General features: G+C 44.9%; 1 protein-coding gene across 1 annotated transcript; it reads right to left on the bottom strand.

The window, feature by feature from the left end:
* Positions 1–76: 76 nt before the first annotated feature.
* hdlbpb (high density lipoprotein binding protein b) lies at positions 77–25,713 on the bottom strand. The gene is made up of 28 exons (XM_042069590.1): positions 25,619–25,713; positions 22,884–22,964; positions 21,697–21,798; positions 20,161–20,309; positions 19,288–19,503; positions 17,941–18,147; positions 16,805–17,020; positions 15,294–15,500; positions 14,446–14,553; positions 13,655–13,759; positions 12,697–12,775; positions 11,494–11,633; positions 11,180–11,284; positions 10,884–10,997; positions 10,619–10,705; positions 10,238–10,369; positions 9,446–9,664; positions 8,857–9,078; positions 8,014–8,232; positions 7,541–7,679; positions 6,754–6,881; positions 6,419–6,523; positions 6,032–6,166; positions 5,447–5,590; positions 4,824–5,003; positions 3,950–4,066; positions 3,576–3,731; positions 77–2,535 (listed from the first exon to the last, which is right to left on the bottom strand). The coding sequence occupies exons 3-28, from the start codon at positions 21,770–21,772 to the stop codon at positions 2,443–2,445; spliced, it is 3,798 nt and encodes a 1,265-aa protein (XP_041925524.1). The 5' UTR covers positions 21,773–21,798; positions 22,884–22,964; positions 25,619–25,713; the 3' UTR covers positions 77–2,442.
* Positions 25,714–26,957: the final 1,244 nt, after the last annotated feature.

Here is a 26,957-nt window from a genome sequence, read left to right as displayed (position 1 = left end):
CGTCCCTCAGCTGTATTGTACCTCTATCACCATTCTATCCTACAGAGTCAAAGGCATGAATGAGAAGCATGGGATATCCATTTTCAATGGTTTATTTGGAGTAGGAAAAAAGTCCATTCACTGACATGTTATTGCAGTGTTGCATATTTACTCAATCATACATTTTTTTTTTTTTCCATTTGTCCAAAAATAATAGTAATTAATTCTTAAGGCCAATAGTGTTTGCTTCACCTGTTTAAAATCAATAGGTTTACTCGACACCCACTGTTGCCCTTTTCACATACACATACACTACACATATACACACGCTCACCTGCACCTTAGACCAGAGCCACAAGGGCAGATCAGGGAATGGGGATGGACACGAGATCATTTTTAAAATCACCAAGAGAGGAGGAGGCTGGGTACTAAAACAAGAAATAAAACAATGAAATTAGTGCAAAAGAATAACAGACCTTTCTCCCCTCTGAAAGGCTACAGTTTCCCCAACAGGTATATACACATACATCCCTCATACATAGAGAAGACTATGAAATCCCCCACTCTAGAGTTGCATATTCTGTCATTTTGTTTACAGAACAAACAAACAAACAAAAACAACTTTTGGAGGAAAAGAAAAAAACAAAGCTTCATCCTTAAACCTTTACCTACCGAAGAGGAAATAACAGGCATAAGTTAATGGTCAAAGACCTCTCCTTTTAAAGGATTTTTTGTGTGTTTTTTATTTGAAATTGTATGGCAGAGAAAATAAGACTTTGTTACCAGCGTATGTGTAGTATAACCTATTTAAAAATGTAAGTGCTGAAACTGTTGCCTGTACTCCCTTCTCCACTTTACTACTTTGGCTGGGATCCGAGGATGATGCAATACTAACTTCAGTGACTCCACACAGTGAGTGCAGCTGTGTGCTGTAACATTGCTGTCCATGTGGCCATTCTCGCTCTAAGGTAAGACCGGATGGTGAGTGATTCCTTTATAAAACTGGTTGCATTGACCACAACACATAAGCTGGATAAGCCAAGATGTAAAAAGACCAAAGATGAATAAGAATAAAATATCCAATAAGAAAAAAATTCAAGCTTTGCCCAATTTCTACCCCCTCAGTAGACGTACACACACACACACAGACACACACACAAATATTCACAGACAACTCCTTTTAAGTTCACAAAGGTAGAACAAAAACATAAACAACCTGCAAAACATGTTCTCAGCCATTGTTCATCTAGACATCATACCTTACTTTCAGACATGGAATTGACCCCTGCAAGATTCCAGCTAGCTTAAGTGGTAAAAAATATTAAATAAACAAAGAAATAAATAGATAAATAGAGACAAATAAATAAATAAACAGACACAAGTCACAAAAAGGTCAACACCTTCTTGTCAAACCTTCAAAGGTCGCAAGGGCTGCATTTGTAATCTTTTTTTTTTTCACTATTTTTCACATTTGAAAAAGACTCAGTATGAGTAGAGAGAAAGCTATGGTGTGCGCTGAGGTCCAATGAAGACTGGAAACTGCTTTACAGGCTTGTGAAGTTGTGGGACAAATGTGCCACTGACCCTTTTTAAAAACGGCTGCGCATGTGCTTGAAAAGGTTCAGTTGCTGACTGAAGAAAGCTGCAGAAAGGTTGGAAGGTTTAAAAAAAAAAAAAAAACCCAACCAACTAACTAAACAAACAAACAAGACCATATCTTTATTTGTTTAAATATATAAATATATAAATAAAAGGAATTAAAAACAAGCATCCTCTCTGAGGATTTCTGTTTTCAAAAACAGAATGTTTTTAAAAAGACCTCACACTTTTTTTTTTCTTTTCGTCCTTTCCTTTGAAGATTGATGGGTCTCAACCAGCCTAAACGACGGAATAAAAGAGGCCGGGACAGCTTTTAAGAGTCTAGTGTACTGTAGGTGCAGCAGCTGCAAGAATTAGAACCCCCCCCACACACACACACACACCCCACACCCCAACCACCCACCCAGCGACTGAGGCACTCCAGCGAAGCCAGAGGAAAACCAGTGGAGGAATTGACAACCCAGGACAAAAGAATAGAGTGAGAGAGTTCATGGACAAAAGGATAGAGTGAGAGAGTTCATGGACAAAAGGATAGAGTGAGAGAGTTCATGGACAAAAGGATAGAGTGAGGGACAAAAGAATAGAGTGAGAGAGTTCATGAACAAAAGAAGAGCAAAAGAGAGAGAGAGCTCATGGACAGGATTGAGGCCACATTTTTCTGTCTGGGTGTCCGGGTTGGTTGGTGTGGAGCAGGACAGAGGAAGAGAGTGGGAGACAAAGGATCTCCTCACAGGTCAAAGGGCACTGAAGTGGAGGGATGACCAGAGACAAGAAGGGGGACAAGATTGGCGATAGAGGAATGAAAATCCATTTCTTCTCCACTCCTCCCGTTCCTCTCTATGCTCGTTCGTTTTCCTCCGCCATTCAGAACTTCTTGGGTCCCCAGGCCGACGTCTGTTTGGGAGCCACACCGGTGCCGAAGGTGGGGAAGTCCTCAGCGCTGCTCATGTCCGGAGCCTGCGGAGACCAGGCCGAGGCGCACAGGTAAACACACAGGTAAACACACAGGTACCAACACATTGCTGTCTTCCATACTGTATATAAAAGCTGTTACAGTAAAGGTCCCACAATTTTAATCAAACCCAATTTTGGGTCAAATTCAGATTCTCATGGTCCTCAAGCGGACTCATCTCTGTATGCATTAAGAAAACGTAGTGGTTTGTCACTGGCTTGTCACATCTGGACCTGTACTCTGCACAATGACAATAAAGTTGAATCTAATCTAATCTTGGATCAAGCTATGCACAATTCCAGCTAATCAACCCATTGCTTCAGTAGCAACCTTTCCCCAGAATCATGTACTGTACCTTTAATTTAATAATCTGGAGACAGCAATGGTGTGAATCAATCATCAGCAAGTATGGCATATTATCAGTTGATTGATGTTGAACATACACACATTTGACACAACATTAACAAAACAAACTACTACAACAATCATAACCTATAATTGATTTTTGGTGACCCTGAGAACCAGTCACTTAGACCCTGTATATATTAAGCCAGGTAAATTTAAATACACGATTATTTCTTCGTTAAGTCCTTCTGTCCACATTAAAACGGCTTATTCCGACACTGAAAACGATACTTTTCGAAAATGATCTCTGAGGTGGACAAATCTGAAAACTCCAGGTTAGCGCTGTAGCGCACACAGGGCAAACGGAGAGCTTCAGGTACGATGACGTGTAGTTGCCATGATACTAATGTAAGTATGTGTTCCAGACACCACCAACAACAAACACTTCTATGGCTTTTCAGCTTTCTAGTGTGGACACAAAACTAAAAAAATGACAAACAACACTAAAATGGTAAAGTGAACGGAGATGGTTTTCACCTCGAACTTTACCCGGCTTAATGTTGGGTGAAGTCAGGTAAATTCGGCCATTAGCTAAAATGGACCAGATAAGGTTGGCGATATGGGGATTTTCATGCCAAAAAGTGCCCCAATTTACCGGACTTCATCCTAGACACAGCCTTAGATGGCGACGTGATCTCACCTTGTTGCCCGGGGCATTCCAGGGTGCGTCCCGAACAACAAAGCCTTTGGCAGCGCCCTTACTGTCCTCGTCTCCTCCCCCGAGTCCTCCTCCGGCTGACCGAGATGGGGGCTTCATGTAAGCAGCCATAGTCTCCGATTCAGTTACAGTCAGCATCTGTGCGTGTGAGAGACAGAGTGAGGGAGAGGAAGGGAGGGAGGGAGGAAGGGCGAAAGAGAGGCAGAGCAAGAAAGAGCAAATATGACCATAAAATGGGATGAGAAGAGCAACAGGAGTTTAGAGACATTTGAGCTTATGTAGTCTGTGGCATGTACTTATATATAAAAAGCCTATGAATAAAGCCAGATGCCAGATTCCGCAGTAGAAACACTTACATATTCCTCCTCCAGGTTGAGGAGATGGTCGATGGCGTTGTCCACATTCTCGGGCAAGCCAGTCACAGTCACTCGGTCTGGGTCATCGGAACCGGGCTGGGGGAACCGGATGTCCACCTGCAGGGGATTGAATCCCAGATCCCAGAATAACTAGGATAAGTAGACTGTATGACATTCATTCACAAGTATGAAAACAATTATCAACAATTATCATACATTTCTCTGGGCAATTCTTTGAAAAGGAATACTGACATGTCAATCCATAGATATTCTTACAATAATACACACACCATGATCAATGGCTGCGTTCAGGCTTCTGATACAATACTGAATGAATGAATGGCTATAACCCTATTACCTCAACCTGTTCTTGCACTGAAATAGTTTTTTTTTTACCTTGTCTACATTACACTTTACTCTCCTATTTGTCTATATTATTTATGCTGGTCTCTAGACCTTACTCTTGCACTGTTGCACTGTTGGACTATGGTTGGACTACTGTTTGCATCTTCACCATGACACTCACTCCCTTTAGCACCTCATCAGTCCCGGCCCTGTCACTACAAGCGTCTTATGCTTGATCACCCTCAAGCACATTGGACTTTCTTAATTTAACTTATATAGTGTATTTAGTATTTAGTTTTGTTAGTTTTCTTATCTGTCTTATCTTCTACTGTCTTTATTGTACAGTGGAGTTTAGCTATATGTTTATACTTATACTTATGTTTACCATTTCTGCTGTAAGTGCATGTTTGTGAGGTGAATTTCCCCTTGAGGATCAATAAAGTATCTATCTATCTATCTATCTATCTATCTATCTATCTATCTCATCTAATAACATAAGACACACACACACAGACACATACACACACACCTTGAACTCATCCATGAGCTTACGGATGGCTTTGCCGCGGGCGCCGATGATGCGGGCGTGCACGCGGTGGTCCAGCTGCACATCTCCGCTGACCATCTCCTCCAGCTCAGCCACCAGCTGCTCGATGGCCACGCGCGCTTCCTCCGCATTACGCTCGTAACCAGAGATCACAATCACATCCTGGGGAGGGGGGGGGGTTAAAGAAGAGATGAGGAGAAATTAAGATGGAGGGAGGGAGGGAGGGAGGAAAAGAGAGAGAGCAGTGATAGAGAGTAAAAAGAGAGATGGAACGGAGAGGGAGAGAGAGCAAGGAAGGAGGGACAACAAGAAGAGAAGAGAGGAGGAGAGAACAGTGATGGAGTGAAAAGAGAAAGATGGAGGGAGGAAAGATAGGGTAAAAGGGTAAAAAGGAAAAAAAAGAGATAGATGGACAAGGAGAATGAGAGAAGGATGGGATGAGATATGACATGTCAGAACAGCAGACAGAGAGAATAGATCAAGATGAGATCAGGAAACCCAGCCCAAAAACAAATCAATAAAAAAGTGCATGCATGCAGAAAGACACACACACACACACACACACACACACACACACACACACACACACACACACACACACACACCTGCAGTTCATCTCCCTTGTCTGGGAACTGCACGTTGACATCGTGGTCTTTGCGGATCTGGGAGATGACGGCTCCTTTACGGCCGATGATCTTAGGATGGAATTTGGGCGGAACTGAGAGGGTGATTTTGTAGCTCCTCAACGCCTGTGGACATAGAACAACAAAACATCACTTAAAGCAGAGAACGCCTCAACATCAGCAGAGCAAAACATCACTTAAAGCAGAGAACGCCTCAACATCAGCAGAACAAAACATCACTTAAAACAGAGAACGCCTCAACATCAGCAGAACAAAAAATTATTTATAACAGCATCACTGTTGCAACAAGCAACACACAGCAACAGAATTTCACAGCATCAGCGAGAATAAACAGTAAATTCCTTTGTTGTATTGAGCAATTCCACGCAAGACTGTCACATCCATAACGCCAACACAATGCCATGGTATTTAGTTGGCGTTATGGATGTGACCGTTTTGCGTGGAATTGGCCAATTATGTATTAATTCACTGGTGCCATGTTTGGATCAGGTTATTAGATCACTGGTCACTGTGGCCAGGTCTGGTTCGGTGAAATCTGGGTCGTACCCGGTCCTCCTGTTCCGCTTGCAGCTCTTTGACCCGCTCCAGCAGGCCCAGTTTGGCCTGGTCCACGTTGGTCACCTGACCCGTGATCTTGATGACGTCTGACTGCTGGTCAGGCTGAGGCACAGAGATGTTCACCTGAGCGAGAGAGAGAGAGAGAGAGAAGAGGGTCAAGAACAGTAGCACAGAACAGTAGTGTATGGATAGATATATATGCGCATCACTTGGCTATTCAAGCAGATTTCTTAAAAGTGATTTAGCTGGCAGGATGAGAGAGGCAGGGTGCTGTAAACAGCACTAGAACGGTTTCTCACCATTACACTACTGAACTCCGCCCTGACCTCCAAGCCCCTCCCACTCCCCGGCCCTCTCCCTCCACTCGTGCTCTACCTCATACTCCTCCATCATCTTCCTGATCCCATTGCCCTTCTGGCCAATGATGTAACGATGGAGATCATAAGGCACCTCTACATCTATCGTCACAGGCACCAGAGCCTGCAGAGAGAGAGAGAGAGAGAGCGAGAGAGAGAGAGAGAGAGAGAGAGAGAGAAAGAAGGAAAGAAAGAAAGAGAGAGAGAGAGAGAGATGAGTGGGGGAGTAGAAACAGGATGAAAAGGAAAGCCATTAATCAAACTGTGAACCCTTCATAAAAACGTTACAGAGTGTGGTCAGTTATGAGCGAGTGCTTGAGGGTAGAGGTGCATTGTGGGAAATGCAGTCCTCACCAGCAGGGCTTGCCGCGCCAGCTCACACTTCTCCTCTCGCCCTGAGATGGCGATGATGTCACACTTGCGGGGGACAGGCTCCCCCTCCGGACTGGCGTCCCCGTTCTCCTGTGGATGGGGCTCCTGACCTGAGGTAGCCATGGCAACAGCACATTTCACTTGAGATCAAAATTCCTTTTTTTCAAGTAAGGAAAACAAATGCTTTAATTTATTTTTTATTGAATATTTTAAAGGGTAAGGTCACTAGTTTGCGATTGCGCCTCTCTGTCATCATCTGGATTAAAGAGAGCATGAAAGAGCACCAGACTTTAACTTTGCACAGCAAACTCCTCCAGCTACATTTGAAAGGCATGGTGCATCAATAGGATCAGGAGTATAATAGGCTACGTGCACAAAAGGCGCTCGTTTGTTTCCGAGGGAGCCAGGTGTGTCTGAACCTGCCGCTATTGTTAATGTAATTAGCGTCAACAGGGACCCTTGTTGGGTGTTGAACCTAGTGAATCAGCACGGTATGATAAATATGAATTTATGCGTGTGTTAAAATTATTATTATTGGGCAAATGACATATTCAGTATCATCAGAGTGAAGATGTTAGGAGCAGAATATAAAAGAAGATGCCGTTACAACACAGTTAACGCTCCAAATGAGATGAAACAAATGAGATGACGAGCCTTTTGTGCATGTAGTCTATTTTATGAGCAGAATTAATCAAACTCAAACTACACATCAAACCCCTCTCAGGTCTAACGGTATACACGTAGCTAGAGGGAGAGCATGCTGTCTGACCTGTGGACTCCTCCCTCTCAGGGAACTTGATCTGGACCTCATGGTCCCGGGTTATCTGCTGGATCCGGCAGCCTTTGGGGCCCATCACTGCCCGGTGGTGCCGCTGCAGAATGGCCACCTCCACCGTCACCTGGGCCTCCTGGGAACGCAAGGGTCAAAGGTCAGCAGGGGTCATGACTTGAAGTGAAACACTTGAACACTTGCCAAGTGACACACATCCACTTATCTCACTGATAAAATACAATACAGATGTAACTTAGGTAATATAAGGTAGGTCTTTAAGCTTTCCCAGTTCACATACTGACCACTCATTTGTACACATTAGAGTTTTCCCAGCATCAGAAAACACATCCACGCGTCGCGCGCGCGCGCGCACACACACACACACACACACACACACACACACGCGCGCGCATACACACATACACACGTGCGCACACTAACATAACACACACAGTTGGATGTTTCATTACCAGGTCCTCGATGATCTCCTGGATGCGGCGCTTTGCGGCTTCCACACAGTCCTTGGCGCCCTTCAGCGTGATGCGGTCGCTGTGCGTGCCGGTGCGGGGGAAGCTGATGGCCACTCCGCCGTACTCCTCGGCCAGCTCCCGCAGCACCTGCCCGCGGCGGCACACAAAGTGGCGATGGTGCCGGGGCTCGACCACCATACCGTCCTCCACCACGTCATCCTGGGGCGGGACAGACAAACAGACAGAAAAATAGACACAGGAAGCCGGTCAATAAAGTTAGGTGTGATGTCTGAATCATCAAAAATATAACAGTGGCTTACTTTCCCCAAACATATGTCCAAATGTCCAATTTGTAATAATTTTGTTTGTCTTTGTCTTTGTTTGCGTGAGCGCAGAGTCCGTTTGTTTTATGTCTGGTCTTGTTCTGTAAGCCTACTGTCTTTGTAAAGACAGGCTTGCTTTACTGTCACTATCTATTTGTCTGTCTGTTTATTTGTGTACGTCTTGGTGTGTCTTGTGTCTTTTGTTATTTTGTAAATTGTTTGTTTATGTCTTGTTGTCACGGGTACACTGGCGACTACGCCGCTCCGTCCAGCATCGTTTGTCTTTATGTTTCAATGTCTTGTGTGTGGAGCGCTTTGGATTGTACTAAGTACATGTTAAATGCGCTTTATTAATAAAAATGACTTGACTTCACTCGATATAATTTTAATAAAAACAGTTGTGACCAAACTCTAGTCCAATTCTTATGTCAGCTGCACTGACATAAAAATATACCATGATTAATGTCATCTTTTCTCTCATGCTGACTTCTCAGTAAGCCTGTCTCTGATTGGCTCTTACCAGGTTCTTCACCAGGATCTCCAGCTCCCGTTGGGCGAGTCGCACAGCCTCCTCTCGGCCCACGATGGTGATGAGCTCCTGCTCGGGCTCGTCGGGGGAGGGGAAGATGATGCGGGCGCCGGTGCGGTCGCGCACCCGTCGGATGTTGGCCCCGCCACGGCCAATCAGGAACTTGTGGTACTCCGGCTTGGCCTGCAGCTCCACCGTGAAGTTGTTCACTTGCTGTGGGAGATGCAGAGAAAGGGAAAGAGAGCAAAACAAAGAACGAGAGAAAGGGAAAGAGAGCAGGTAAAGTGTCCTCCTGTAGATCCTCCTGTAGTGGAATGTCTCCTCACCTCCTGCCATCTCACCTCCTCACCTCCCCACTCCTCCCCTCTTCTCCCTCCTCCCCTCTCACCTCACCTCCTCTCCTCCTCACCTCCCCACTCCTCCCCTCTTCTCCCTCCTCCCCTCTCACCTCACCTCCTCTCCTCCTCACCTCCCCACTCCTCCCTCCTCCCCTCTCACCTCTCCTCCTCTCCTCCCTCCCTCCTCCCCTCCCCACTCCTCCTCTCCTCCGCTCCTCCCTCCTCCCCTCCTCCCTCCTCACCTTCTCCTCGGCCAGTTGCAGCAGCTGCTTGCGGGCCTTCTCCACCTCGCCTGCCGGCCCACGGATGGTGACGCGGTCAGAACCCGAGCCCTCGGAGGGGAAGTGGATGTGAACGCCGCCGCAGTCCTCCATCACCGAGCGCACCAGGCAGCCCTTGGAGCCGATCAGCGAGTTGTGCAGCTTGGCCGGGATGGTCACCTCCGTCTCCTTTATGTTGGCCTAAGGGGCAACCAGACCGAGACCACAGGACACGTAAAGGATAATGTATTGTTCGCCGGTAATTATCGGAAAATAAGTCCCGACTCCCGACAGGGCAAACAGAACCCCGACGGGCAGCGGAGGCGTTTTGCTTTGACCTGAAGGGACTTATTTTCCGATAATTACAGGCAGACAATACATTATCCCGCTCATTATACGGCTACTTGCAAAAACGAGAAAAAAAGCTTAACTCAATGGGTCTTTAAAAATGATTTTGCTACCATTTCGTGGCCTCTGCTGACAAAATAAATAGTTCGCTACACAGAGAGAACGTGACAGTTTCAGGTGTTGCATGGCAACGTCTTAGGCTACTAGCTGACTTTCACTTTCAATGAAACTCTATTGCAAAAGCGAACGGACTTCTTGCAGAATGATATAAGAGACGTGATGTGAAAGATGACAATTTATGATATTTCTTCATTTTGAAATGAATGAAATGGAGGTTATCGCCAATTTACTGTATCCACATAATATGAGCGTACTGACATTAGTGTAAGTTTTAAGGAAAAGTGAAAAATCTCTCTGAGCTCTCACCAGGTCTCTCTGGATGGTCAGGATGCGGTCTCGTGCGGCCTCACAGTTGACCTTCTTCCCTGTGATGACGATCATCTCCGAGTCACTGTTCTCAGTGGGCAGGTCAATCTTTGTGTTGGTCTCCTCACGGATCTAAGGGCAAAACAAACACACACACACACACACACACACATCAGCAAGACAGTGACAGTGACCGCTCACTATGGCTGTGTATTTCTCCAGTAGTGCCCGAGTGAGCCGTCACTGTGTGCACTGCAAACAATAACAACAACAACAACAGCAACATCAACAACATGTTACATTTATATAGCGCTTTTCTCAACACTCAAAGCGCTTCACAGATGTCCAAAAGTACAGCTTGGTCATCTACGCTGTACGTACCTTCTTGATGTTGGCGCCTCCTTTGCCTATGATGTTTTTGTGGAACTGCTTGAAGATGGGCACTGAGATGGAGTAGCTGTTTTCAATCTGAAAAGTAAAGAGAGAACAGGCTAGATTGTACCGAGAAGGAAAGAGAAGGGGCGATGACAAAGTGTGGTCTAACATTAGAGGGGTTAAATTGGGGAGAGAGAGAGAGAGAGAGAGAGAGAGAGAGAGAGAGAGAGAGAGAGAAAAAAAGAGATGTACAGTAGAGCTGTCTTAATACCAGGTCTGCGATCATCTTCTGCAGGAACTTGCCACATTTCTCCACCTCGTTCTTTGGTCCCCTGAGCTGTACAATGTCACTCTTCTGTGCCGGGTCCGGGAAATTAATGATGACCTGAACAAGAGCGTTCAATCTCAACTCTGTGATGGCTTTACAAATCGTTTGTAAGGTTTACTTGGCAATGAGAGTTGTAATGTAAGTAGATATATTTAAAGTTAGTACAGTATGTAGTATGTCAGTAAACATGTGTTATGAGACAGATGTGAGATACCGACTAAAAAAAGATGGCGACTTACCTCTGGAAACTTGTCCCGGACTTCTTTAATCTTTTCCCCTTTTTGGCCTATGATGGTGCGATGGAATTTCTGCTCCACTATCAAGTCTTTGGTTCGTTCATTTTCCTGACAGAGAGAGAAGAAAGAAAATGTGAGGGAGAAAAATACACGAAAGGTGATCTGCTCAGCACAAGCCAAACCAAACAAGAAAATGGCCAGAGTGGCACTTTTGAGAAGAGGAGGAAAGGCCGAGTCAGCGCATGCTGAAGCTTTTAATTTCGTTCACTGGCCTCTCTCCATCGGATGACCCCTGAGTGACCCCTGGTGCTGCTCACCATGCGCTGGGCCATCTCCATGAGCTCCCGGCGGGCCAGCTGAACCCCCTGGGGGTCCCCCTCGATGCGCACCAGGCCGCTGCGGTCTGCGTCCTGAGGGATCCGCACCGACACCTTGTACTGCTCCTTGATGCGGTTTACTGCGCAGGGATGGAGTGATGCATGGAGGAGAGAGATAGAGGAAAAGAAAAGGAAAAGCATTAGTAAATGAGACAGACTGAGTGTTTCCAATCAAATAAGCACTTTTCTACAGACTTAAAAACTAATTTAAACTGTATAGCATATCTCAGGGCTAATATAATCTGTATAGCACATCCCAGAGCGAATATAATCTGTATAGCACATCCCAGGGCTAATATTCAGTAATCTGTATACTGTAGCACATCCCAGGGCTACTGTGATCTTGGCCACTGTATAGTGGTTAGAGAGGAACGTACTGTATTGTTAAAGCAGGTGTATGTGCATTTTATATGATCTTTTACACTGTGTGTGTGTGTCTGTGCCTGTGCTTTATCCTCTGACAGGCCTACGTATGTGTGCATATTCTCCTGTGAGTGTGTATGATTTCAGTTGCAGAAGTGTGTGTGTGTGTGTGATTGTTTGTATGTGAGAGAGAGTGTGTATTGTATATCTGATTCCTGTTATAGCTATGTGTGATCTCCTGCAGCCTTGTCTTTGTATGTGTGTTTGTGTGTTTCTTCATGTGTGTGTGTGTGTGTGTGTGTGTGTGTGTGTGTGTGTGTGTGTGTGTGTGTGTGTGTGTGTGTGTGTATGTATGTATGCATGAATGTGTGTGTTCTCCCTCAGAGGCAGAGTGCAGTGCTGACACAGGATATTTTTAGAATGGCTGGAAACCACTTCAGCAGAGGCCTGGCATCAGCTGATCCCTTGAAAACACTAAAACCCCAGCACTGAGACACGCACCAGTCTATGGACATCCACTCAACTCTGCCCCAAAGGAGCCCCCTCGCTCTCTATTGCTCATTTCATACACTTCTACTTACTAACCTCAGGCTCAGAATTTTGCACTTACACTTTGCAAGAGTATAAGATGTTGACAGGCAGACGCTGACTTTGTAGAATATAAGTTACTGACAGGAGTCACTTTGAAGGGAAAAATAACATTTTAAAAATGCCTTTTTTTTTTAACTATGTGTCTCTCTCAGCAGTCCTCCCCTCCCCCATTAGTGAGGCCAAACTCACTGTTCGCGCCATTTTTCCCAATCAGGTGTCTGTGGAAGCGCTGGTCGATGTTGACCTCAGTATAGTCCATCCGAGACATCTGTTGAAGGAAGACACAAAACAGACATGAAGTAGCTCGTTCCACTTAAAACTGCACATCACAGACAGTGATTCACAGTGGCAATGCAGCTAGGATCTGTTGCAGTCAATGATGAAAGATTTTGAAAGGACATCCCCTCATTAAAAATTCTCCATGCTGTAAGCCTATGTAATCTTGCTAACTACACTTTTGACTTCAATACTTCATTGCACAGATGAATATTTTTTGCTTTCAATCCAAGCACTGCATTTCCGAGTCATTTATCAAAACACTTATCCAAACTGGCAAGATGCCATTAAAGATTTGATTGGCTACTGAGAGCAAATATCAACAGCCTTTCATAAAACCAAAAAACGTTTAATGGACAAAACTCCTTTCACTCAGAGATACTTATTCTTGTAATTAAAGCAGCACTAAACAAGATTTGCTCTCGGGGTCCCCCTCTGGTTGAGAAGCACAATAATAAGCAAACTAAATATGTATGCGTCTTTTGCAACAAAGTATGAACATAACTCCGATATAATATAGTTGCTAGGTCGGTAATCACCTACAGAGGGCCGCTTAGACAATGGCAGAAGTGCCGTTTGTCATGTTATGAGGTTCTGTGCCATCAAAATTATTTTGGAAATGTTATGTTATGGTAAAAAAAACTGTTAAGGGTGCCTCTAATGTAAAAAACTGTTAAGGGTGCCTCTAATGTAAGAAGCCAAAAGGATCAAACATATAAAACCTTTCCAGGCACAGAGCTTTTCTAATACAAGGCTGAGATCAGCACAGCTTACAAGTACGGTATTGTTCAACACCTAATAACCATCCAAAAGGTGTGTGTGTGTATGTAAGTGTGTGTGTGTGTGTGTGTGTGTGTGGTTGGGCCCTGACCAGGTCTTTGATGATCTCTTGGATCTGGACTTGCGCCTGCTCCACCTCCTCTGTGGGTCCTTCCAGGCTGATCCTCTCCTCGCCGTCTGTGAACTCGATGTGAACCTTGGGAGGGTCAAAGGTCATGGAGCAGGGATTTACATCAGAGACTTTCTAATGAGGAGACACAGCACTCAAAGAATCTCCCATAGAAATGTATGGGGTTAGTTTGTAACACAAACATGACAGTCGTCTACATATATTCCACCACTTCCACTGCCTAAAGTTCACATGTAAATACATTGTGCCGGTTGGTGTCATGAAGCCTTGGGCACGCGCAGTTCTGCCCGAAACAGATGCCCGATAAGTGCCCAATGTGCATTGCAATATGGACGCCGAGTGGAGGGACTTGCCTAAAAGGACTTTGTTTACATTATGCCCACCATCAAATCACAGATACAAAATACTATCATGTTACTATATCCGTCCACAGAAATGAAATACATATTGCCTGTTTTTTCTTTACCTCAATCTTAAATATAATTTGATCACGTCTCTGCTCTGGCGGCTGTCTTCAACTGCAGACGACTGCCGTCAGCCACAGACATGATGTCCCCCTATCCTTGGTCTGTTCAGTGCATTTCTTGAAAAGACCTCCTCTCTTTCATATCTACCACCTACTCCTTTCTTCCCCCCTCAGCTAGATCAGTCAATAAAAGCCTTACTTTCATCTCCATCTCCCTCTCTCTCTCTTTCTCCCTCCCTCCCTCCCTCTTCCTCCCTCCCTCCCCCCCTCTCTCTCCCACCCTCACCTTGGGCAGCTGCTGGGTGATGCGGCCGATGTTCTGTCCTTTCTTGCCGATGATGAAGCGGTGGAGCCAGGCAGGAGCGCTCACCTCCACCACAGTCACACTCTTCGCCTGCAGAGAACACAGCCAATTAGGAGTCAGACCCACGGAGGACACAGCCAATTAGGAGTCAGACCCACGCCCATGTCTACACCCACACCCAGACCAGCGTGCTAACGCTAAACAATACAGTACAACACGCTCTGGATACAGTATTCAGAGGAAAGGCATTTCAGCACAGTGAGTATATGATTTGGATCTTGGATATTGTTGTATATTATGCTGGATTGCACAAATCCCAGACTGTGGTTTCATGATGGGAAAATACTCAGACAAAAACAAATCCTCTATTAATTTGGACCATTTGAATACTGTGAGCATATTCTATTCCATCCATGCCATGAGCATATTCATATACATGATTTGGGAATTATCTTGAATGTACGTGTTTGATGAATTCAAGATAGCCATAACTCAGATGAGGTTTGCAAACTGTAAACACAAATGTAAAAACAAACCATGAATGGAGAAATTGACCAATTTTGTTTCTGCTATATGCATGCACATGGGAATTGTTTCAATGTGTGCCTTGGTCTGTTGGAGTAAATATTCTTAACTTATAATAACTTTCTAAAGGGTCTCCATCTTCTAACCTAGGGTTCCCAAACCCTAGTTACTTAGTTCCATAGAGGGAAAATACTTGATAACATGTAGACAGCCAGAACTATGAGGTCTGGAATCTATATAAACAAATGTAAAAAAAAAAGTCCTAAAACGAGCGCTAAATTTCCACAGGGCCGCCACCTTCTCACCTTGGCGTACACCTGTGTGAGGGCCGGACCCAGTTTATCCGGCTCGCCCCGGAGGATGATGGTCTCCGAGCCGGAGTCCAGCGGCGGCATCTCCACTGACACGCCGGTGCTCTCCATGATCTCGTGCAGCGTGTTCCCCTTGGGCCCGATGATGTACTTGTGCTGGGACTTCTTCACCTCCACAGAGATGGTGGTGGTCTTCCGCTTCTAAAGATGAACAGAAACAGAGGGAGTAAGAAAAAAAGAGAGAAGAAGTTTAGGCAATCTAGAGGGTGAGCATTATTCCTCAAAACCCTTAAGAGCAAGAATGTACAACTACTACTCAATGAAGCATACAGGTGTTCTGTGGATGAGTTGGTTAATTTGTGTGGGTGTTTATATTATTCCAGACGTGTGCATGTGTGTGGTTGTATGTTTATGTTTATGTTTATGTGTGTGTGTGTGTGTGTGTGTGTGTGTGTGTGTGGTTGTATGTTTATGTTTATGTGTGTGTGTGTGTGTGTGTGTGTGTGTGTGTGTGTGTGGGTGTGTGTGTGTGTGGGTGTGTGTGTGTGTGGCTGGGTGGGGGTGTGTGTGTGTGTGTGTGTGTGTGTGTGTGTGTGGGTGTGTGTGTGTGTGGGTGTGTGTGTGTGTACTGATGAAAGCCCACAGTTCCTCCGCGCCTCCCTGGCTTCATTAGAATTCCCATCCTGTTGTTTTCCTTCACAATCCAATTTGCCCTCATTAGTATCTCTGCCTGGCCGTCCCCCCCACCCATCTTCACCCTCAACACCACCCTCTAACCCCCCTCCCCTCCACACACACACACACACACACACACACGCACACACACAGTCACTCTCAACCCCACCCTCTCCTACCCTCCACACCTCTCCCCCCTCATCTTCAGCTTGTCAGAAACTCCCTCATTTTCTCATTAGCGCCCAGTGGCACCCGGCGCTATCGCTTCCCTGCTTCCCTCTGGCAATCACACCGAACCAGACCAGACCAGACCAGACCAGACCAGACCAGACCAGACCAGACCAGACCAAGACCGAACTGAGGCACCCGAGAGCTGCAGCATCTTCACACCACTCACGGCAACAGAAGGCAAGAGAGTCAGGGTAGGAGAAGGAGTAGCGTCGTACACTGAGCAAATGCAGTGAAAGAAAAGAGGAATTTATCTTCTACCTATTCATCTGTGTTCTATCCATCTCTCACGGCAGATCAGACCTTGAGACTCTACAATACAAGTGTGAACAGGCTCCCGTCATTGCTTTTTTTGGCATTACAGTGTTCACGTGTTTTTTGTCCCCTCCTCTATAGTGTCTTTCCTACCTACTCTCCTCTCTTAAAGCTTTTTTCACCTTTTTGTTTTTCTGTCCTCCACTGTACCCACTCCACACACACACACACACACACACACACACACACACACACACACAAACAAGCACACAGAAGCACACACGCTCGTACATACGCACGCATGCACGCACGCACGCACGCACGCACACACGCACGCACGCACGCACCTTCTCGTCGTAGATGGCGCGGATGCGGGCGATGGCCATGGCGACGGCCTCCTTCTCGCCGGTGATGACGATCTCGTCCTTGGGCAGGCTGGGCGGTGGGATGCTGATGCGCGCGCCCGTCTCCTGGCTCAGCTCCTGCACCACCCGGTTGTGGGCGCCCGCGATGAACGGGTGGAAGGCCTTCTCCAGCGACAGACGCTCCACCGCCCGCTTGTCCTGAGAGGGACGAAGGCAGGGTGTGAAAGTGTTGTGAATCAGCCTCATTTCTGTAAATGTACATACTGCGTACTTCTTATGGTCATCTGTGATTTTTGTACCCATGTGTACCCTGTGTGTGTCTTTGGTCTGTATGCAAGCATCCTTTGTTTATCCTTGAATTCAATGAAAGCCTTTCTTTTGCCTGTCTATAGCCTTTTGCCTATCACCAGGTGTGAAATGTTAATGTTTGTAGAACAGCATGTGTCCAGGCCTCTGAGGAACTTCCCAGGAAAGGGGGTAGTTTTAATTAAAAGACAATAGAAGCTGACCAGACCTGATGAAGGCCTAATCCTCATCCTCCATTTCTATTGCATATTCAAACTGGGTTGGACCTAGAGGTCACTCCTTCTTTTGTTTGTAACATAAAGTTAGTACACTGTTTCAGAGAAGTCAGAGAATACTGAGAATCTGGTGAAATCCATGATGGGGTGAAAGAAACATGTACTTCTCTCCCTTGAGGGCCACTGGCCCCTCATTGAAAAGAATAAAGCCTGGATCCTGATCTTGCATCGTCCTGATTGAGTCTTAAAAGAAATATGGTAGTAAAAATATACTATCAGGTGGAGGAGCGGTCAAAGGTGCAGGAGTCAGATGAGAACAGAATAGTGGGGATGAGCACTGGACCATATTTAAGTGACTTCAGTCTTGTGTAAGTAAGTCTGTGTAGGAATAAGCTCCCATTACAACACAGATCCTAAACTTCACTGACAACAGGAGCAATCCGTCAATCATTTAATTCAATCACTATTTTAATCATTCACTATTGTCATCTCTGCTATTTTTCACTGATAATCTTTCCTCACACATAGTAATAGCAGTAATCTCAATACGATGTTGATCTCCAACACCTGTGAACTCTTGAACCCTGACCCCCTGACCTGTTCGGCGGAGATGAGCAGGATTTCGTGGCGCGCCTTCTCGATGCCCTCCTTGGTGCCGGTGATGCGGATGTTGACGCTGGGGTCGTCGGGGCGCGGGATGGCGATCTTGGTGGCCGTCTTCAGCTCCAGCTCCTGCATCTTCTCGCCGTTCTTGCCGATTACGAAGCGGTGGTGCTCCTTGGGGATGGTGACCGTGGCGGAGGCCTGCGGGAAACATCCAGAGAGAAAGAGATAAGGGGAGGAGCCATAACTCAGATGATGTTTGCAAACTGTAAACACAAATGTGAAAACAAACCATGAGCGCACACATTGGACTGTCTTGAGTTAAAACATGTCCTGTTTCTAAAAGTGAATGATATCTTTTTACAGGGAACAAGGAAGAGCCAGACAAATAAAAGCAAGAAACACTGAAGAGGCCTGTCGGCGCCGCTACGCATGGGTCAAGAGGCCTGTCGGCGCCGCTACGCATGGGTCAAGAGGCCTGTCGGCGCCACTACGCATGGGTCAAGAGGCCTGTCGGCGCCACTACGCATGGGTCAAGAGGGCTGTCTGCGTCGTTACGCGTGGGTCGGGAGGGCTGTCTGCGTCGGTTGCTTCTCAACTTATTTTTAATATGCATTTTACTACATGTTTTTCAATCATGAAATAGCCATTGAAATAAAGGCTTTTTAAAAATATTTTAAAGTGTGTCAAGAGTGCCTTGGATTTCCTTTTTCTACTGAAAGGCAATACATGTTTCATTCAGCCATTCATCCATTCATTCAGTCATTACATTCATTATTCATTAAATTTTATTCAAGAACACTATAGCTGTAATCTGACTTGCTGACATGATAGAGCTGCAATTTAAAAAAAAAGATTTCAGTCAATTAATCTGTCAATTATATTCTTGATTCATCAAAAATGTGAACGTATTGTCCTTAAATAAAATGATAGTTGACAATTAATCAATTAATTGTTGCAGCCCTAATACATGAGATGAAGAGCATAAGAGGGGAGGGATAATGAATTTAACCTGCTGACATCTCCAGTTTACAGGCATAGTTCAATGGAAGAAGGCTCAGGTTTAAATACTCCAAAATAAAAATATACCTACAGGTCAACAGGGTGGTCACAGTGACAATAACCTGATTATACATATAATACATATGTAGTAATACATACAACTGAATATATTTACATAAATAAACCAACTCATGTAGCAACCAGACAGATCATTGAGTAGATCAATATTCTGATATCTACATTGCAGATTGACCTTGATTTGAACTGACCTAAATTTATACTAGTTAGTTATACTGTTCTATGTGCGGGCCTGAGAGGAGTTCCAACTCCTTCGCGTACCTGAGTCTGCAGCCGAGCCACGATCTCCTTGCGGGCCTTCATCACCGAGTCCAGCTTGCCCGTCACCATGATGGACAAGCCCTGGTCCTTAGCCAGCGAGAGCTCGATGTGTGCCCCGGTCTTCTGCATGATGTCCAGGCACACCTTGGCCTCCTCGCCCTCCCCGAACTGGCTGTTGTCCTTGTACCGCCGCTCCTCCAGGGGCACATGAAACACCTGGGAAAAACAGATAGAATGACGGAGGTATCAAAAGAGAGAGAGAGAAAGAGAAAGGGAGAGAGAGAAAGAGAAAGAAAGAATGGGAGAAGAAAGATGAGAAAGTGATTTGTTTACACGGAGCAGAGAAAACCCTTTGGTGGAGATGGAGGCCAACTTCTCTTTAAAGGCTCCAAAAGTTGGCCCAATGCTATTTGGTCTGATGCCAATTTGAGAGTGGCAATGTCTGTCTTTACTCAAGCACACTGGTCTAATTGTTCCACTCGGAACATTCACACAGTGGATATCTGGCACATGATCTATTCCGTCTAGAATTATGTAACACAGCTATGCAGATTTTAAACAAACATATGACTGTTGTCATATGACAACACTTTAATGACCCACTTTTAAAAGGGCAAACTAGAGTTTAATGTCCATGCTAACATTGTTTTGGACTATGTAAGGACATACTAAGTAAGGACAATCAAATACCACAAATATACAAGTGACGTCCTTGAACATACTTATAACTTAAAAATACATCTAAAATGACCACCACACTGTATCTGTTCATATTCATGTTCATTGCCGAGATGAACCACTTTCTTATGTCCACAGCTGAATCTGTCCACTACTAGTTAGCATGCAATGTGAGGGGAAGGTAAAGCTGGGCACCTGCGTGATGACCGAGGCTTTGATGGGTCGGATGCGGTTCCAGGCCCCCGCGGGCTCCCCTGATCGGTCCCCCGGGGCCCCCTTCTCCGGCAGCGGGGGGAAGGCCTCCAGGTAGGTGGGGATGTACGCCTCATCCTCAGGGACCCCACCTGAGAGAACAGAGAGAGAGAGGAAAGACAGATAGATGTAATGAAGGGTACCATTTCATTATGTTAGCAAAAGTAAAAAAATATCTAAGATCTATCCCTTGACTGGGTTCTCCCTTGGCTCAAGCTACGCATGTGCACCGCATGTACGCATGTAAATCGGCTTGGCAGTTTTCGCATAATCCTGCTCACAGACAAACAACTGACAACATAACCTCCGTGGTGGGGATAACAAGGGCGGTAAAAAAAGCAAACGAGAAAGAAATACCCCTTTTGCCAGAAACTCGATACCCAAGTGCATTTGGAGGAAAGCAGCCTTTTTAAAAAATGACCTTTACCAAAATAAGACAAACAGCGTCTCCTGTTTCAGTCACATGGTTGGCAGGTGAGCTGAGGAGACTTTTCTCCTCACAAAAACACCTTCCACTAACAGTGTCCCTTTTGGTGCCCTTGACTGAGAACTGCCAAGTCAGGTAACGTTGCCCAGGTGCATTTATTTGCAGTGTAGAAAACAGTCTACTCCAGCAGCAACACTTTCACATATTCCCCACACAGGGCTCAATGACAGCATGAAACGTAAATGCAAAGCTGCTGCTCTTGCCACACACACACACACACACACACACACACACACACACACACACACACACACACACACACACACACACACACACACACACACACACACACCACACACAGCATGTCCCAAATCAATATTTCCCACATAAACTCAATAGCCTAACTGGACACCACTCACACGGCAGTAATCAATGGCATGCGCGACAACAACAGCAACAACAACAACAAAAACAACAACAACAAAACCAACTACAATGGCGACGCTTAGTCCTCACACACAGCCACCAGCCCCAGTCCTGATCCCAGTAGCGTTTAGAGAGCCACTGCTATGTTGCTGCTCCACTAATGGCTTCCTGCTCCCTGACCCACAGACGAGTCCACCTCCCACCTCAAGCCATTCATCATTTCCACACACACACACACACACACACACACACACACACACACACACACACACACACACACACACACACACATTACACGCACACACACACACACACACACACATTACACATACATTACATGCACACACACAAGCTTTTCAACTGGAGTTCTGTAACAACACAGCAATTACAGGCAGCAGAGTTTAATCTGTGGAGTGAGGGCTAAAGTGAATGACTGGGAGGCAGTCGATGTCATGAGATGAGGGTGAACACACATTCACACAGAGGGTCAAGGCATCAAGACCAGCTGCCAGGCGAGCAGCCATGCAAGGCCCAATTCACATCAAAGATTAGCGACGAGACAAAACCGTTGCAGAAAGAGTTGCAGCGGTGTGAATTACCGCACACACCACACCTGTCCGCCGTACCTGAGATCTCCTCATCCTTCAGCCCGCTGCGATGCTCCGCAAAGCTCTCCGGGGTCAGTACAGCCACAGAACTCATGCTTCAAGAGTTATTCCGCTATTCCACTGAGAGACCGAGGGAGAGAGAGGAGGGAAGGGGAGGGGAGGAGAGGGAGAGATTTCAAAACAAAGAGGAGGTTAGTTGTACATTTTCTTAGGGGCCGTTTATACGAGAACGATTGCGAAGGAAGACGACAAAATATTTTATCATATGTGCCTTTCGTTTACACGGCGACCCCGCCATCGGGTCTTGAAGACGCAAAAATCTGAAGACTCCTTCCAGAGTGTAGAGTTTTGAAGACGACCCGGGTTGCGTCTCCGTCTAAACGGCTAAACCAAAGATCCTTGATTACCTCTCTGGCTAAACTGTCAAATTAGAATGTCTGCGCGTGACGTACCGGGGTTCTATCACACCACCACCCAGCGGTCTGGAATGCATATCCAATCGAATATCACATACTCTTGCGTCTTCATATAAACAAAGATTTCCCCCTGAGAATGCTCGTCTAAACGCGAATAAAAATGAAGACGAGACGCTTCTGCGTCTTCTCTTTTCACCGTCACCGTATAAACGTAGCCTTAGACATCAGACATGTGCTGACTGTTCTTAAGACCAAAGAACACAAGGTTATAGTATAATATGTAATACACATATTCACATAAATATACACATATTCAAGTGTGCACACACGCACACACACACACACATACACACACACACACACATTAAGTGAGCTGTGAAATAACTTCACAGCAGTAGAAAGTACAGCTTGTCGCCCCATATGTTCAGACAGAGTGAATTTCTTGTGAGGGCATTCATTCAGTCTGACACCAACTGGCTAGAGCAAAACCTGCATCTTACAGCATAATGTTCCACAAGGGAAAAGTGAGTTAACGTTCAGTCAAAAGAATTTAGGCTCAGGCTATACCCAAAACCAAACACAACAAAGTGGTCTTGTGTACCATCGAGAACAGTGCACATTATGCAACTTATGCATTCACGCTGCAGTGATGTCATATGATCAGGAAGATCAGAGACTGATTGTTTTACATGTTTCTACCACTCCCCACCACCACCGTGTCCATCCACACACAGACTAGCCTTTGAGTGTATCGAGCCTTCAAGCCATCAGGTCTCTGAGTGTACCTACCTGCAAAAGGTCAAATGCCAGAAAGTCCGTCCTGAAGGGTGTTACTGTAAGCGCTTCAGTGTTGAGTCAGTGTGTTTGGTCCTGAGGAGGCAAAAAACAAAACAAAGCTCAACCAGAAAGATAAACAACTCCAAAAGTAACAAACCACAACCAAACACACAACCCTGTGCAACAGTTCAAACTACCTTAAGGCAGGAAATTAAAACCTGCATCTCTTAGCTTTCCTCTAACCACAGCCCACTCATATGAGCTAAAATAAACCTGGACACACACAGACAGACACAGACCAACTAAAACTCTCAGCAGACACCTAGTTCCACAGAGGCTTCAAGGAGGGACCCATGGTCCTGTGAGGTGTGTGTGGTGGCCGTCAGGTGGGATTGCCTGAGAAAGAGATGCTCGTGCTAAGGATAGCTTACCGAGGCCCCCCTCCAGAGAGTGCAGGCTAATTGGTGTGTCTGTCTAAGCAAGCACACAAACCCCTTGACTGAGAACATGACTATATGTGTGCACACAGAGAGAGAGTGAGAGAGAGAGAGAGGGAAAACACATGATATTCTAAACAGTAAGCTTAGCCATTGATTTAAGAGCAAAGAATTGTCAAGCATTCAATGTCAATTTGCTTTTAGAGTCTTTATTATTATAACAAATATTACTGATAATTGATTATGTTAAAGAAAAAATACTGATCATGTTCATCTTCAAATGAGTAGACTAAAAAGACAACAACAACAACAACAAAAACAGATGAACAAGCAACAAAGAGGACGTAGGCCTATCGCTGACAATTTCATCTGTTTGGCAGCTTCTGCTTCTCCACACAAACACACGGATGAACACAATCTCTAGGGGGCTCAGGGCTGCAGAGACCTTTATCACCTGCAGCAATGCACAAACTACACTGTAGCACCTTCCACACAAACAACATCACAGTTGCTTTGTTTAAAACAAGGACCCAGACAGTCAGAGCTACATGTATATATTCTGATAGCTTAATATTGTTTCATCTCAATTCAGTGATCAAGAGGAAATATCTTGTTGATGGATACTGAGTGGTTTGCTGTAGATTTGAGAAACACACTGTTGAATGAAAGGTTTAGCCTCCAGGATGTGTTATGCCTGAGGTTTTGAGGACCATTTTTCTATCACAGTATATCACCTACTCAGCATGATTGCATCATGGACTATTCGTTATTAATTACTGGTCATTTCATTCACACTGCACAAAAAGGGTAGCCTACAAAACAGCCACAAGACAAGTGACTTCCATATAAGATTTTGAGTAGGCTATTCATCACTTACACTTAACTTAGTCGATCAAGTCTGACTGTATGTAAATTTGGCTTTTCAAATAGTTGTTTGCTGACACACATTTATTCATTGACATAACCTGACAGATTGTCCTCACGTTGCGTCGTCCAGTCATTATCCGTGGTATATCAGCAAGCGGGCTGTGAAAGTGTTTCCCTCAGACTTTAGGAAAGGCCTCATACGGTACCCAGACCCAAACCTACTAACACCGTTTCGTGTCCATGCGTCATTTTTTTCTTTTGTTGGCAGCAACAAGGCGAGATTTGCAGTTACGAAGCTATGTTTTTATTATTTACCTGAAAACATCTCGTGCTGTATCTGTCGCAGAAGCTACGTTAGGTTATTTGATTCACAAAATGATTTAGCCAGATAAATGTGATATTACGATATTTGGATCTCCAGCTCCGCGTCGACAGTAATATCAACTCAGTGGTAATTCTGACAGACCTTGCAAGTGCGCTACTACTAGGCATATTAACTAAACGGGTATTGTCAACACTCAAACAACTAGCTAGCAAGTCAACAAGCGAAACAAATGTATGTTTATTTTACGTAACGTTAATTACGTTTGCTGGTTGATAAACAAATTCGAAATAGTGTATGGATAAATAATGATATGCATATGAGCGAGCGAGCGTGGTTTGGTTCTGACGATGACAGCTCTGCCTAACTGCCTAAATCCAACCAACATTAGCTTAGCCTGTCGGTTTTAAAAATGAGTAATACAATAAGTGCCGAGCTAGCAGATATACTGCTAACCCAATGAGCCAACACAATAGCGATTGATACTGTTGGCTTTCTTTTACAGTCCGTTAATTATCAGGCACGTACCGCAGAGATGATGTAACGTGACTTAACTCAAATGAATGCGCTATAGAATATTTAGCGCAATTATATGCAGCTTAACCTTAACATTCTGCATAGGGTTTCCTGCTAACGGTAGTTGATCATTCACCTTACATTAGAATAAAGCTAACGCTAGCAAAGTACATCTAGCTTTGACGTTTGCTACAGTGCAACATCGAAATGCAGATACACCTATAACGTTACCTATTTCTATCACCATCGCTAGCTTACTTTCAGATATATGTGAAAGCCCAACATCATTACATTAAATGTAGTAATTGATTTCGGGATCGATAAAGGAATCGTGTTTAATCAACTAGCAAGGGGAAGCTTAACTTTGATGATCATCCTTAGCTAACGTTGCCTGTCGGGCAGATATGATAACCTAGCTACTAGCTAACGCTCTAATGACAGCGAATGTTAGCGGGCTAACAAGTAATACAGAATGCGGATTTTAAAATCCTCTCATACCCGGACAATCGAATGAACCATAGCGTTCACAAACTTACTCGCTACGTAGGAACGAAACGGCATTGCATATATAACATATTAAAACATAAATCTACAAACGAGCCTACCTTTTCAGACGAAAATGAACGGCACACGGATTTGACAGCTGATGGTGTAAACATGCGCACACTCATTCACGCGCTCTGTTTAGGTTGTAGGCTGTCTTTCCCTGGACGCGAAGGGAACGCACGTAAAGTGACGTATGTAACTATGTGCTTTCAGTAAGAAAAATTATTATATTCGGCTACTGGATCCATTATTGTTGTTTCTTTTTCAAACACCGTGTAGAATGTAATGGTCAGTTGTAACATTTCTGATTCTAGTGAAATAGTTGCACATAGCATAGCATGAATTAGCCTACATGGAAATAGTAATAGCACACAGGCAGGTAGGAGCCTACTTTTTTACAGCATTATAGAGTCCGATGACAGGCCAAGATTATCTCACATGATACTGGGACAACTTCTTTGGAGCCGCAATAAGGCATATACAAAGCCTTTCACAGTTACAGTAGGCTATATGCCAAATAAGCCTAAATTGTGGTAAAATTAGATACCATTGTAAGGACTGTCACAACGACGGCCAAACATCTAACGGGAAGGTTGATGCGTGTCAGAACGGCCTACACGTAATCTGACTCCATAATATTAGTAAACGACCTACAAACAGTAAACATATCACTATTTGTTATAAAAGGCTATAGTGTCTATCACTAAACAGGCCTAAACAGTAAACCAAATAAATGCAAGGGCACGACACTCCAAGAGTTAGATCAAGGAACTTATTACTGCAATAAACGGTAGCCTTAAAATGATAGATGTCAAGTAGCCTATAGGCTAAACACAAAACCAAACCTGGGATGAATGAGGGAAGGAAAGACAGAGACAAAAGAGAGAGAGTATGAAAAAGTAGGTGAGCAGGGCAGAGAACAGTAGGCTAGCCTGGAAACACATAACACGCACAACAAGACACACGCACACACACACGCACGGCAAGGCACACGCACACACAGAGATAAACACACACACACACACACTATGCATGCATGCACTCATTTACACAAAAGTTGCAAGAGTAGGAGATGGAGACAAATTGTTTTTTGCGGAGAGAATGTGCGGGGCTTTTTTGTAGCTACATCTAGTTAAACATAATAGCTAGCGCGATGAGCAGGCCTGGCTTTATGATGGTTGACAATCAAACATCATATCTAACTGTTAAGAGTGAAAGTGACATGTTGCAGTGTAGACAGCTGTAGTGCGTAGTGCTGTTAATTGGACGTTTTATTTAGCCCAGCGAATAGGCTGTTATTTTTCCCCATCAAGCGTTGTCAAAAGTGAGGGGGGTGATTGCCGTCTCTTCAAAACTACAAAACTGGTGTCATATATCCCACGTATCCCTCGCCGGCGC

The sequence above is a fragment of the Alosa sapidissima genome, chromosome 18 (genome assembly GCF_018492685.1).
Source record: "Alosa sapidissima isolate fAloSap1 chromosome 18, fAloSap1.pri, whole genome shotgun sequence".
NCBI lineage: Eukaryota > Metazoa > Chordata > Actinopteri > Clupeiformes > Clupeidae > Alosa > Alosa sapidissima.
The sequence above is the reverse complement of the archived record's forward strand: the minus strand, read 5'-3'. Positions and strand labels throughout refer to the sequence as shown.